This window comes from Lissotriton helveticus, chromosome 5_1, assembly GCF_964261635.1.
Source record: "Lissotriton helveticus chromosome 5_1, aLisHel1.1, whole genome shotgun sequence".
Classification (NCBI taxonomy): Eukaryota; Metazoa; Chordata; class Amphibia; order Caudata; family Salamandridae; genus Lissotriton; species Lissotriton helveticus.
In genome coordinates this window covers 352,251,241-352,266,131 of record NC_136065.1, presented here as the reverse complement: position 1 = coordinate 352,266,131, position 14,891 = coordinate 352,251,241, and the positions used below count along the sequence as shown (strand labels likewise).

Here is a 14,891-nt window from a genome sequence, read left to right as displayed (position 1 = left end):
GCTCCTGGACCGATTACAATCATGGGCCCGGGAGAATAACATCATAACGGACCTACAATATGGTTTCCAGAAGGGGCTTGGGACTGTGGAGCAGGCTCTTAATCTTGCCCTTTTGGCCGGGAAATACGTTGGCGCCAAAGGAGGTAACATCTTCCTTGTCTATGTCGACCTAAGTGCGGCATTTTACTGCGTCCAACATCCAAAACTCTGGCAAATACTTAGTGACCTTGGAGTGGACCCTCCATTAATAGCTTTCTTACGCGAACTATATTCGAATGCCTCAGGGCGTGTAAGGTGAACTGTCCCGTCCATTCGAAATAACCAAGGGAGTAAGACAGGGATGCGTACTGGCTCCCTTCTTGTTCAACCTCTACACAAATGGGCTTGAGCAGGCCATGTTAGAAGGGAGTCAGGACTTACCGCAGATAAATCAGCGTCCGATACCAACACTATTATATGCTGATGATTCAGTAATTCTGGCACGGACTCTAAACCAACTTCAGAGACAAATCAACAAATATGCTGCATTTATGGATTCACTCAGCCTCAAAATAAATATAAAGAAAACTTTCATAATGCATATTGGTCCCAGGGTCAAACACCCTAAACCAATAATGGTCGATAAAATGAAGCTGGAAAAAACGTCAGTTTACCCGTACCTGGGAATCTTAGTGGATGACGCGCTAAACTGGCGCCAGGCAATTGACGCTAGAAACCTGCACTTTCGGAGGGCAACATCGGCCTTGATGTCGTTCTCGAGGAAACTGGGAAAACCAGCGCCACCTGAACTTTTAACCATATACTATGCAAAGTGCCACAGTGTGGCCACCTACGGAGCTGGCGTCTGGGGTTATGGAAGTATAGACCAACTGCAAATAACAGAGAATGGTTTTATCAAATATGTTCTAGCCCTCCCCCAAAGTTCCCCGATACTAGCCTCACATCGCGAGCTAGGTATGGAGTACATTGGAGACACCATCCGCTCCCAACCAATCTTACTGTGGCACCGAATATGGACTAACCCCGAATGCCATCTAACCCGCTCCCTCATCACAGACTGTTTAGCCTTGGCAAACTGGCGAAAAATTCCTTGGCTGACTTACATCTGGAACTTTTTCAATGACTTAGGACACAAATCTTACTTTGAAGATCCCGCATCAATTGAAGACATCTCCAGGAAAAAATTAAAATCAATGTGTCTGGGCCACCTGCGAGAATTGCGGAACCAAACTGAGATTTTGAAACCCTCCAACGAAAAAATCTGTCCACAACAGTCCTGCAAAGGAATACAACCATATCTGACGTACTTTTTATCAAACTATGAGAAATTTTTATTAACAAGATTTCGTTTTAACATCTTTTTTCGCTTAGTTACATTTCCTGAGATTCAAAATTGGTCCCACAACCTGATAAAATGCCCATGCGATGGAATTTCCCTACAGTCAACGATCCACGTCATTTTATTTTGTAAATATTATAAACTTCCACGGAAAACGTGGATCATTCCATTTCTTCGGGCCAGTGGCTATAGACAATGCAATACTGCGTTTTTCTTCATGCAGTCTCTGTATACGCCGCACGTTGCAAAACTTATAGTGACCTTTCTTAAAGCAGTTATTACAACACGTCAAAATATCTCAAACTAACTAGGAGTATTTAAAACTGTAAATCTTACTCTCAGTACGTGTATTACTTTTTTTTTTTTTTTTTGCTGTACTTTTTAAACTCATTTAAGTGTTGGAAATGTCTTTTTCTTATGTACTTTTTATGATTATACAATTGATAATCGAATAAAAGTTTATAAAAAAAAAACTATATATCAAATTAAGGGGATTTTTTTAAAGACATTTGTTTTATTTTTCAGCTAAACTTCAGCGAACACAAGTACTTCGAAAACATTCTAGAGAACCTGCAGGCCGGAGCTCAGAAAAGCTTGAAGAAGCTCAGAGAGAAAGTTGACCAAGAGGCGTATGTATTCTAAATACATATTGTTGCAAGTTGTACTAGTTGAGGGGATGTGAAACTGTAGCAATCAGACTGAGGAGAAGCCAGAAAGAATGCACAAAGTTTAGTCAATGTTTAACCTCATGTTTCAAATCTGGGGTGAAGTCAACACTATTCCACCAAACATTCCCATTCATCGTACAGTACTTGTCCACACCGTTCTTGGTATTGCCAAATGGTTTGCTTTGACAGACCACCAAGTTAGGAGCAAGACTTGTAAGAAGTGGGGAACGGCTGCCATTATTCCCTATCCCCTATTCTTTTTCAGGGTTCCGGACTTGTGCTGTAACATTTGGATATAGAGTTTAAAACAAGCTGCTATGTTTATTAATGATGAGAAAGGTAATATGGCTAAACCCATCTTGGGTCTGCCATTTTCCTGTTTCATTTTCAGGTGTCTTTTAAAAAAATCTCTGAAACAGGTCTTCTCCTATGTGGGTCTCCAATTGAGTTTGTTGCCCAGGACTGGGCATCACAAATACTTCTCACGTGTCTGTTCGGAGGCATAGGTCAATGCACACTATGGCTTTCCAAACTTTGTAAACTTCTGTCAAATAAACTACTACAAACCAGTAAAAGCTCAGCACACATCATATCAATCCAGAGAATATTTATGATATAAAGTCAGACATTCCATGACTGCTTTTCCTTGTATATTCTTTAAATTATACCATTAGATGTGTAGTTATGCTCATGGAACATCTACTGTGACCTCTAGAGCAGTTTGTAGGTTTGAAAGTTGATGGCGCAGAATCAGTCTATAATCGTTCCCTTGTTAGATTAAATGAGCATTCACTTTGGTGACTGTAACACCTATTATTTTCAGACATATGTGCCTCCAAGGTTGTGGTCTATGTAAACTGGTTCATTATTTTCATTGTGATGACACCCCTTAGGTTCTTTCTGGGGCGTCTTGCTTATCATAATCCTTCCCCGATGCTGGTGCTGGTGCTCTAAGACCTTTTTCAATGGAAACCTCCTACTTCAACGTTTGTTGTATGTCCTCCCTGAATTAAGTATGCTTAAGTGTAAAGCTGCAAAGTTTATTTTGAAAAGGTACTTTAGTCTCATCACACATTGACCTCCAACGCATTGGATATAATGCTCGTTCCTCTGTGCATGCTCGGCAGTTCTCCGGGCAGAAGCCAATTCTTGATCCCATAATACTTAGGCAGATAGAGGTTAGCCACATGGCCAATAGATTACCACCCATAAGCATCAGAGAAAAATCTAGTCTAACCAGAGAGAAATCTACTCTAACCAGACTTCCTCAGCTGCTAGGAGAGCTTTGGGAATAATTACAATACAGTTAGAAGTGGTATCAACTTGCATTTGGGTCATCGTTACCATCAGCTCTGATTCAAATTACCTCTTCTGGAAATTGTTCCAATCTGGAAGTATTAGGATCATATTCATGGCATAGCAGAGATGGATTCTGAGATGAGCTGTTCATTGATAGAGTGTACCGCGTTCAGTGCTTGTGAAGCAAGACAGGAGGTACACAAATTTGGAGTTGGCATCAAAGCCCAATGTGCTGTCTGTCGGGTTTGGGCACCTGTGCATGACTGCTAGAAATTCATCAATAAGTGATCGATTGGCACTGAAGACATCAGGTCTCCGTGGACTTTAAGGATAAATATTTCTTTTACTTAATTGTCCTGGAAATCAGGGCACGAGGAGAGTGGGGTGGTACCTCTCAATTGGTTTTTGACACAAGAAGTCAGCTTTTATCCCCATGAATACATTAAGCTTTGTCGCCCATCAAATCATTCACTCTGATACTCAGGAACTTCATCTCCTTGTTCCTGCAGCCATTAATAATTCAGGTTTTTTCAGGACATCAACAGCAGAGGCCACATTTGGAGCCTGTAGACAACAGGATCACAGCTCCTTTGGGTTTCATGAAAGTGGTAGCAAGGGCAGGCGAAAACAAGCAATGGCAAAGCCAGTCAGTCTCGTTTGCCTTTACATACAAGTGAGGCTGATTAGTATGGCCAACGCTTATTTAAAGTAGCCTTCAAGGTCTTTCAAGTTCAATGTTGAATCTTCCACATTTCTACTGCAGTTTTTCATGTGATTTCTAGATGACATTAAAAAGCAGTAAACTTGCGTTGCTTAAAAGTGGCTTTCTTGCCAATGCTGCGTTCAGATCAATCTAAATGGCAAATCTACTAAAGAAAGCCAGCTCCATAAAACTCCTGCGGGTGGGTAAGACACAGAAAGGGAGAAAAGAGGAAAATGGCAGCAATGCTACAAAGACTGATCAGAAAGTTATCCAATCTTGAGCAAGGATTGACTCTGTGAAGTACTGTATACAGGGGCTGTTTCATACAGAGAGCTGGAGCTCTCTATAGCCAGACTGCAAACATGTTATTTTGAAGAAAATATGGTCAAATGCTGTGCATTGTTCCTCTGTCTAGTGTTGGACTGTTAAATGTATCTTGTTTTTATGAATGTTATTTATTAAGGTGTTGAGTATTGAAGGAGTCTGTATGACTCGTGATGACTTCGGGTCTCAACCCATAATGCCTCTCAACACATCGACCATCTTCATAAACTATTTGTCAGTGTTGGACTTGCTTTTTTGGCAGAATGGTAGTCTGTCTGCTATATGGGCCAGGTTAAAAGAGGGGGGTGTGGTATATCCTCGTGGGCTGTGACGGAACCAAAAAATGAAAAAACAGCTTCTTCATTGGCCCTTTCAAGCTGGCCCATCTGTCAACACCAGACTGCCCGAAAGGCCAATCAAACTCTGCTGTCCACCTTGGACTCAAAGCAGCTATGCAGTGAATTCATTGAAAGTTAGAGCCCAGCTCTTGCAAATATGATGAAAACTGTGATTCTGACACCTCACACAGAGGTGAAGGGCTTCTGGTCTCTCCTTTATGGGAACTGTTGTGAAGACTCTCATCCTTAAAGCTGACAGTGGTGTCAGTGAGACTTCTTAAGTGCCTTCAAATGCCTACAGCAATTCATTTATGAAGAGAGCAAGTGATGACTTTAACTATTGTTGATGTGCTTTGATAATCCCTTTCCATGTTGGATCTGGAAAAAGAATATCCTTAAGATTTGGAGAGGACGTGGTAGGTGGAGGAGTTCTTCCACTGGGAGAAATATTTTTTTTCATAGAAAAAAGATTTTCTGATGCAACAGCCGTACCTCTGGAAACCTGTATTTGTCTCAGTTTCCAGGTGTGTGTCTGGAAACCTTTGTGAGTTCCAAACAGTCGTAAATCTGCACACATGCGAGGACTTACAAAAGAAGGTTGAAGAGTGATCGTTTTCTATGTGTGCATCAGGGCTTCAGTGGGTTCAGCCATTGCTCATCCCTTCCTCTGACTTTTCACTATTCTTCTATAAATCTTCCTTAAGTTATCCTGATGTGCTCACAATGTCAAAATGTCCATATCATTTGCGAATTAAGACGTGCAGAAAGGTCTGCACAACAAGTTAGAACAGTTCCTACTTATATGTCATCATCAGAGTACAGATCCAAAATTGATCCCACTTTTCTTTGTCATTAATACTCTGAGCTAAACTTGAGGAGTGACATCAGAAGATATCCATTCTGCACTCGCTGAATCTCAGTCCCAGTTGTGGCATAATCGACTATTGTAATGTTCTTTATATAGGAGCAAACAGGGCTGTCACGAGGAGACTTCAGATAGCCCAAAATGCTGGGGCTAGGCTGCTCTCCTCCCTCTGTTCCTCCTCGGGCTTTTCCAGGCGCTAAACTGGCTCAATATGGACAAGCAAATACACTTTAAGACCTTTTGATTCACTCACAAGTCCCTGCACTCCCAGAGCCCCCCCCCCATCCTAGACAGTATAATTTCACGTCATTTGCCATCACGATGTCTCCGATCACCTGACGTCAATCTGGCCTCTGTTCCCTGTTCCCTGTGTCAAGAGAGGAAGAGCGGGAGGTTGCTCATTTCGAGGTTTGACCCCAACCTTATGGAACAAATTCCCTCTCTCAGGAAGATCCAGAACCATCTGCACTTTAGGAAATCCCTTAAGACCTGGCTCATCCCCAATTAGCTCCCTCTCCACCTGTCCCCCTTAGTGCAGGCAGTCTCGGTTTATTTGCTTTTGGGTTTAGCATTGGGAAGCCCCTTAGCTCAGACAGCTACGCGCTATACAAGCTCACATAACATAAAAGGTCCTTAGCTTAATTATGTGATAGATAGATAGATAGATAGATAGATAGATAGATAGATAGATAGATAGATAGATAGATAGATAGATAGATAGATAGATAGATAGATAGATAGATAGATAGATAGATAGATAGATAGATAGATAGACGTCCATGAAGTCTGTATTTTATGGTTGTACTAAATTCACAAAAAAGGCAGTGAATTCACGGCAGCAGAAGTGTTCCTACGAACTACTGAAGATTTATTAACTTTTAGAATTATTGTACTTTCCAGTATTACACCGGGAAAATTGCACTTATCAGAGTGTTTGAGGGGTACTACTGTCCGTGTGAGATTTTAATGTATTGCTATTTCCCAAAGTGAACACAGTGCAAAGGAAGCCTTCTTTAGAACGTCTTTTTTTTTCCTTTTTGTTCTCCATGGAGAAACATTTTCCTTGTGAAAAAACCCCTTCCCCAAAACACCCACAAGGTTTCGGGGTGCATCATTTTCTTCCCACCCTGTAAGTGAATTTATTGCATTCCTTTGCAAAAGCAGATGTGTGACCATTTCAACGTGAGGGACAGATCAAAGAGTTTGTGAATACTCACAGCTCAGGAGCAAAAATGTCTTGAGCCACCCACTTCCAATCCCTTGTGTGGGTTTACTATTGCATAGTCATGCTCACAGGACCCTACATAGAACTGGCCCTACGATACTTCAAGGGAATATCGAATTCTATTCAAATAGCTATTCAGTTTTATAAATAACAAGTAAGCAGTAGTGAATGGATTTAGACCTTCTAGCAGGGCCAGACTGGAAACGCAAGCCGGCCCTGGCAATTGAGCCGTACCGGCTGCGGGAGAGGAGGGGAAGGGTGCACGTATGTGGAAAACACTGCAGCTGCTTTTTAGGTCTTGGCCTGATCCAGCGCATGTGCTGGCCTGGGCGAGACATTTAGTAAGCTGCTTGGGAAAGTGCTACTTTCCCAGCGACCAGCTTACCATCACGCGAACAAGCACGCGTGCGACGTGCACGGCACCTTTTCCGTCGTGCACGCGTGCACAAAACTCCCTTTTTTTCAATTTTTATTTCTTTGCGGCCCGGCCGTGCGGGCAATGCTTGTTTCTTTTGCTACAGGGGGCCGATATTGAAGCTATTGAAGCTATGCTGCAAAACTGTCTCCCTGTAAAAAGAAATGGCCCCCCATGAGTTCAAAACCGGCCCCCCCACCCTGGCAGCCCATCGGGGAAACATCAGGTTGCCGCTACATCCATTCCAGCTCTGCCTTTTAGGCATCCTTCATGCTTATCTGGCACATGTAAACTGGAACTTTTTAAACAATGAGCATATGATTACATGAAAAATGTCTTTGTTAATTGAACACATATTGATTGCATGTGTTATTGTCTGTAACTTACCCGATCTGTAAATCTGCGGCCAGATTTATCATAGTATTGCTATGCCCTAGCATCACTCATGTAGTTGCAAGAGCAATGCAATACTAAAGTCAGATATACCAAGCAAGGCAAGGCCATATTGGGTAGCCCTGCAATATTTGATAAATCTGGAGTAACGCAAGGCAGTGTGAGTCGCTGCCTTGCGTTACTCTGCCCTGGGAAGGAACTTCATGAGTGGAGCATGGTTATTCCCACACACCTACCCATTGATTGTGGAGCATTCCCAGATTTTACCAAGGCTAGTAAACCTGGGAATGTGTCGAAATGCTATACCTCCCCAAGGGAAGTGCAACTGCGAGAAATATCTTTACTTCTCCTTGTTGTTTTCTCTTTCTGAGTGTGCTGCATTCTGCAGGACTTTTGGGGCATCATTTTGTTGCTGGGCGGCTGGTCCATCGGCCACTATTGCGGCAGTCAGGAGACCCCTGACAAGCTTGGAGGCGGTCCAACCACCCAATTTGGATACGACCGCAAGGCTGTAAGTTGCAAAGTAGTTGGGGGCATGCTGTGGCCCAGATAAAGGCTGCAGCACATGCTGACTCTCTACATGCACCTTGTCGTGCTTTGCACATGGTGCAAGGAGGTGAGTGGGGGCACTTAACGTGCCCACAGGACCACTTTTCAATGGCCCACGATAGACACCCTGTTTGGGGTCACCAATATCTCTTTCCAACAAGCTTTTCATGGCGGTGTTCCCATCATAAAAAAGCTGTCGGAAAGTGATATGTAAGCCCAATGCTGGGACGACGCTCTGACTGCCCCCTCCCCCCTCAGGATCTCTGATCCTGGTGGTGGTCTTTCATCTGACAGCTGTGGTCCGACCGCCAGCATGATAATGCGATGGTTGGACTGAAGGGATGTCGGCTGTCACACCACCACAGATGGCCTGCTGGTGACCAGAGCGCCCAACATCAAAATCAGGCCCTTTGTAAGAGGAAAAAGCATCAGAAGATTGTTTTTGTGTAGAAAGCTGTCCCTACCTGCACAAAACCATTCCTGCCTGCAACATAGGCACCCTTGTGCCATGGTGCACGAGAGACTGCATTGGCGCTAGCGAGCAGATTGTGCGCCTCTGACAGAAGAGAGCAGGAATCCACCATATATTGGTAAATATGGCACATTTCCTCTCTCCCTTTCACGCAGCAGAGCAGGTTTTCTTTCTGCGGCGCATTGCGTAAAAGATTGATAAATCTAGCTCATGGTGTTAAATCAGTTTGAGCACCAGATGCAAGTGTGTCTTTGCACTCAAATTTAGTAATTGTGATTACTTGCCCCGAAAATGAGCTTAATTTATTTTGAAAACTGTGGAGCAGTTCAAACTCGTGTCTGCTTTAAAAATCCTACAGAATGTACTATACTTAAAAAACACAGATTTTCACCTTGATGCACACACACACATCCACATCACACCAACACGCTCTCAAGATAGCATGATAGATGAAGGTTAATGAATGGGTGGGCGGGTGGCTGGATGGATAAATGAGGGGATGGATGGATGTATATGCATAGATGGTGGGTGAAAGTAGAATGGGATGAGAGAAGAAGAAAGAGAAAGAGGGGAATAGGGCAGGGACTGGAAGATGCAAGAAGAAAAAAGACCTCCTCTGCCCACAGATATAACTCGTATAATTCTACACATGTTTTCGGCACTATAACAACAGCCTCTTACAGGACCGTCAGTCAAGTTTCCCGGTTCCATGCGTGAGTCACTCATTCAATCAATATTTTTCTGTGCATTCTGGTAATTTAAGCCCTCAATTAATTATAGAATAAATAAAACTACACATCCGGAGTACAAATATGTGCTCAGGACTCGATGAGCTATTTACTGATTCAACTGGTAAAACTGCGAGCTCTTCTCTTAAAAAAAATGCCTTAATCACAGGTTTTGTAACAAAATATGCTATCGATTTTTGTAAAAAGGTGAGCTAAGAAATATGCTGTAAAAACAGGAATCTGGTCCAGAGGCGAACTCCAGTAACGTTCTGGATTTTCATTTTATTAGATAAGGTGCGGTTGAAGCGATAACACGAGGCAGTCAAGCACAGGGGCTGGAAGCCTTCACGGATGAAGATAGGAGTTTGATGTGCCTGCGATGCTCATTAATCTCACTCTGCTCCTCTGGACACATAGTTGAATCAGACACTAAAACGTGCGTTTCTTCCCTTTCTCTTGCAGATGGATAATTGGCGCCGCTGTGGTCAATGCCTTCTATTCTCCCAACCGAAACCAGATTGGTATGTTTCATAAGGCCCGTAGTTTGTGGTCACCTTCTTTTCATTTTCATCTTCAGTGATTTATTTAAAGTTATCTTTTCACTGCGCTCTGTAACATAGGAATGACCAAGTTGAAGCGAAGGGATGATTTCTGAAGCCAACAATTTATGGAAAGCATTATCCATGCATTAAAAGATACACCTGGACGTCTGTCACGTTATTCATTGTTTTTATACTTCATATTGATGGTTAAAAGCTAGGCGAGCTCCCCTTTTGGAATCATCACGTTAATATATCAAATTTACAGAAATGTTTTCTGTTTCTTGGAGCAAGTTACAGCACAGAATGACAAGTGCAATGCTTCCAAATGTAACTGGAATAATAGTGATTTAAATGTAGCTATAGGTGGATTGACTTTCAACTAAATTGGAGATTTACATCTGCAGGTAGTCAAGGCATTTTGATTTTACAAACATTATAGGCCAGATGTAGGTAGGCAAATACCGGTCGGTAACGGCCGAAATTCGGTAATTTCGGCCGTTACCGACCGGTATTTGGAAAATGAGATGTAGGTGGGCATTTTACTGATTCGGTAATTTACCAAATCGGTATTTTAAGGAATCGGTAAATTACTGATTCCTTAAAATACCGATTCGGTAAATTACCGATTTTGCTATGTAGGGAGCACTCAAACTAGTGCTTTTTCCCTTTTAGGATTCGTTATTTACCACCAACTACAAGTTGGTGGTAAATAATGAAAACCTTGGAAAAAGCATTTGTTTTGGCTTTTCCAACAGTGCCATGTTGCAGACATACATGCCCTTAGGGCATGTATGTCTGCAACATGTGCACCCATACACAATTGAGGGGTGCAACAGGGTGTCAAAGTGACACCCTGCCACCCTTCAATGTTTCCCCCTTTTACCGAATCGGTATCGATTCGGTAATTGGCATTCATTCCTATGGCCCTCCAGGCCTATAGGAATGAATGGCAATTACCGAATCGGTATTTACCGATTCGGTAATTACCGAAACTTACCGATTCGGTAATTTTTTCTGTAAAATTACCTACATCCCATTTGCCTGTTCTTAAATACCGAATCGGTATGATTCGGTATTTAAGAATCGGTAATCTGGGATTACCTACATCGGGCCCTTTATGCGCAATATTTTTGGCAATACAATGAAAGAGTGTTTTAGTTTATTAAATTGGCACAGTCAATTAAAACGATTGCAATAAAATTTAATTTTAGCACTGTTACCACATTAAAAGCAAAGCGAAGCAAATCATCAAATTTCAAATCATACACATATTACTGACGAGGCAGTCTAGTAGTTACTGTAGTAATCACAGAACAAGCTTCTAAAACCAAGAATAAAATGATTTGGAGCAGAGACACCAGGGCAAAGTGAAAAAATAGTCCGTGATAAGTTTTCGAGGGGGAGGAGCTGGTAGGGCGGGGGCAGGAGGGGGAGAAAGCAAATTGTCCAAGAGTCTCACATATTTCCCAGACCTTGCAAGCATTTGGATGTCTGGGGAAGTAAAACAGAGAGCAGATGCCTCCCAACATGTGCTGATTTTACAAAAATTATAGGCGTAATATTTTTGGCAATATGGACATTCAGGCTTCCATCTTCATCCATTTTGTGAGTGAATAGGGGTTCTTCTAAGAAGCACATTTTAACATTTAAATGATAGCAGTGGGGGCATTACTGGGAATCCCCCTGACACAGCGTTCTGGCCCTGGAACTTTGTTGAGGCCGAAATATTAATTGCGGAGCCTTCTCAGGGCAGTGCCTGACCTCAAGATGGCAGCTGGGACCAGTCTTGATTACTGCTGCGGGGGACTCCTGAGGCTCCGTGGCACTCTCAAACTGAGCTGTTGGGGCATTCCATCTGTTCCTCCCTTACGAAGGCGCTCTATTCTGGGGATATTTTGAGGCTGTGGTGTCCACTGTAAGGTCAGTCCAGGACAACACCTGACTTCAAGATGGTGCCCGACCCTTGACTTTGTTCTGCCCGTTGTCTTCTCCGGTTCTCTGGCAGCTGCCTCTCCCGGTCATCGAGCTTCCAGCTGATTGCGCCTTGATAATCACTGAAACTATAATCCCATTTACACCTAAGTTTTGATCGGACTGCGGTTTTTCATCTCTCCAACTCCCTCATTTGATTTCGACATTCTCAGATTAAACCTGATTACTATCCTGTCATCAGATTCCGAGCATTATGGTTGATGGCCGGTGGAGCTGCCTAGACAGCTATAGAGGAGATCAGCCCTGGTTCAACCCCCTGGCTGTCATGTACCCAGCCGGACATTGGGCACAGTTTCTTTCCGTCTCCCTGTTATGTCTCCTTCCTCCCCCTCCCTCCAATGAATTACCGTAACATTGCTTTTTTATCCTATGTTTGACTATGCTCTTGTAACAGAAGTAACTTGTAACTTGTAACTCACTGATACTCATGTAAAGCGCTCTGATACCTCCGGGTCATCTTTCTTTAGCTCACTTTGCATATAACTGTGTCTGAACTAGGGGGGCGAAGTGAGCTAAAGAACGATGATGGATTCAACCCAGATCTGTGACTGGGGGTGAGTGTTTGAAAAGTTTCAGCGCTCCGGCCATCATCTCCTTGTGTTTGCTTTGTGCATACTAAGTTGGCAGGGTATTCCCAGACGTGGGACCCCTGCCCACTTTGCCACTGGATTCAAGCTAGCCTGGCTGATGAGGGCTGTTAGCCCGAAACCAGTCCCAGGATGCTTGTTTCTGGTCCTTGGAAGACATGGCTTGGCAATTCGGGCTGGACTGTTCCCATGAGGCACAGGTTCAAGACTGATTTACATATAGCTGTGTCTGAACTGGGGTGGCGAAGTGAGCTATAGGACAATAATGGATTCAACGCAGATCTGTGACTGTAGGTGAGTGTCTGAAAAGAATCAGCGCTCCGTCCATCATCTCCTTGTGTTTGCTGCATTCTGCAGCACACAGAGACAGAGCACTTCGTCTGTAAAGATTGTTTATGTTCAGGAAGAGGTCCCTTCCGGCACATAAACAATTGCCCCTAGCAAAATGGCGCTAAGGTGTCTGCGCTGGCGCTAGGCAACTTTTTTAGTGCCAGCGCTAGGTATAATGTAGAGGTGCGCCGCATTCTTGTGAATACGGTGCATCCCTGCCTTTTGAAACTGTCGGAACGCAGTGGTACCAATTTTGGCGTAACACCACGCTCCACCAATTTCCTGTAAAAATGCCTCATAGAGTCTTACAGAATCTAAATAGGCATTGAAAAACCAAAATGTTTGCAGCCAACGCCTGACCTACTGGCTTTTCCAATGCATTTTTGTGCTGCAGACTACTGGCTGGAACTGTTGTACTAGTATTAAAAAGAGGGACCTAGACCATGCAGATACTGCATGCTTTACATTCTGCCACAACATTCAAACAGTGCACCATGCTGTATTTGCTATGGTTGAAGGCAGGGTACACTATTTTGTTGTACAAGCACTGATGTTGCCAACCTGGGGTTGACTGACTTGTTATTTTAAACAAGTAACTCATTTCATGCTGTTGTCTTAAAGGTTAGACATAGGGACAATTCACATAGAAGGAAAAAAAAACATTCTTTCAAATATAGCATCAGGAAATATAGGTTTACAATATTTAAATATAAAGCCATTATCATGATAATAGTAGTTAGATTGCTGTTCACAAAAAACTGCATTTATTTAGGATCTTTTACTAAATTATTTTAATACATTTGTACAACTGATTGACGATAGTGAGTGAGAAGTGGAAAATGTCAATGCAATTTATTTAAAAATCTCTCTTTGCCTTGGGAACAAACGGTCATTCACCTTAATGACAGATTACACATTTAAACACAAAGCTCTCCAAAAGGTAGGCAGTGAGAGATAGAAATAAAATTATTGACTGCTTGACTCGTGTTTGTGTGGGTGTTTGTATTACACTTGCCTATTTGTTGCCTGTGCTGACCCAGGACATTTTTCACTTCTGCTGTCTATGTCCTATATCTACGCCACTGCAGTGTAAGGAGGCAACTTGCCTTTTTGGGAAATTTGGGGGCATATGTACAAGCCCCTATCACCACCACAATGTCACTTTTATTGACGTTGTGGTTGAAATTGGAGCTTAGCCTTATTTACAAGGAGGCATTAAGCCACTTAATGTGGTTTAACGCTGCCTTGTAAATAAGGCCCCCTTTCACACTATGCTTAGCATGAAAGGGGTGGATGTTGCGGTGGGCATTCTACCGCAACACCCATTGATTTTGATGCTGCCCCTATGTACAAGGGCAGCATACATAGGAGGCTGCGCCAAAATTAAGACCTGGGAAAACCTGTTCTTAGGTTGGCGAAATGATGAGAAATGCATTATTTCTCCTCGTTTTTAGGTCTCCTGGCGTTTAACAGCGCGTCAGCGCTGTGTCCGCCAGGAGATCTTTTGTCGCTGACTCTGCTTCCCAGGAGACAGCACCTGGCTGCGCGCATTTCGCAAAAGGCGATGGGCGCAGGCCACGCGCGCGCGAACGCGCTCGCCGTGGCTGTCTCCTGGGAAGCGCAAACATACACAGGCACACCTCCCCCTGCACGCATTCGCACACACATACACAAGCACACATACACGCACGGAGAGACATCCCCCCCCACCCCTCCGCCGTCGCACACACAGACACACACACACGCACACATACAGGCATCCCCCCCTTCCCCGCTCACCGGCACTCCGGACTTGTGCAGCCTCCGACCGCGGGGCTCTCCCTCGGGCATGGGAGCCCCGCGTCACCACTGCTCCTCCAGGCACTCCGTGGGCGCGGGCTTCACAAAACGGAAGTCCCGCCCCCACCATAGGTTTCGTTTTTCAGAGTGCGCGCGCAGTAGCGTCCTCCTCCGTGCCAGCAGCAGACCTCATTTCAGCACTCCAGCCCACAGCAACAGGAAACCACGGACCTACTGCCCCTTCGGAAATACAAATATACTGAAAACTCAAACGTTATGACAGAATCGAACCGCTAGCACGCCCAGAAGGAATGCCCGGCCTAAAGATGCTCTCCGCTCTCTT

At 43.7% G+C, this 14,891-nt stretch overlaps 1 protein-coding gene across 2 annotated transcripts in view; it reads left to right on the top strand.

Annotated features, from left to right (window-relative positions):
• Positions 1-14,891, top strand: part of MMEL1 (membrane metalloendopeptidase like 1) — a 963,690-nt gene that overhangs the window by 857,164 nt on the left and 91,635 nt on the right. For both annotated transcript variants that reach the window (XM_078640928.1, XM_078640929.1), the window contains exons 16-17: positions 1,865-1,968; positions 9,781-9,839. In XM_078640928.1, the coding sequence (XP_078497054.1) occupies positions 1,865-1,968; positions 9,781-9,839 (163 nt within the window). The remainder of the gene's footprint in view (positions 1-1,864; positions 1,969-9,780; positions 9,840-14,891) is intronic.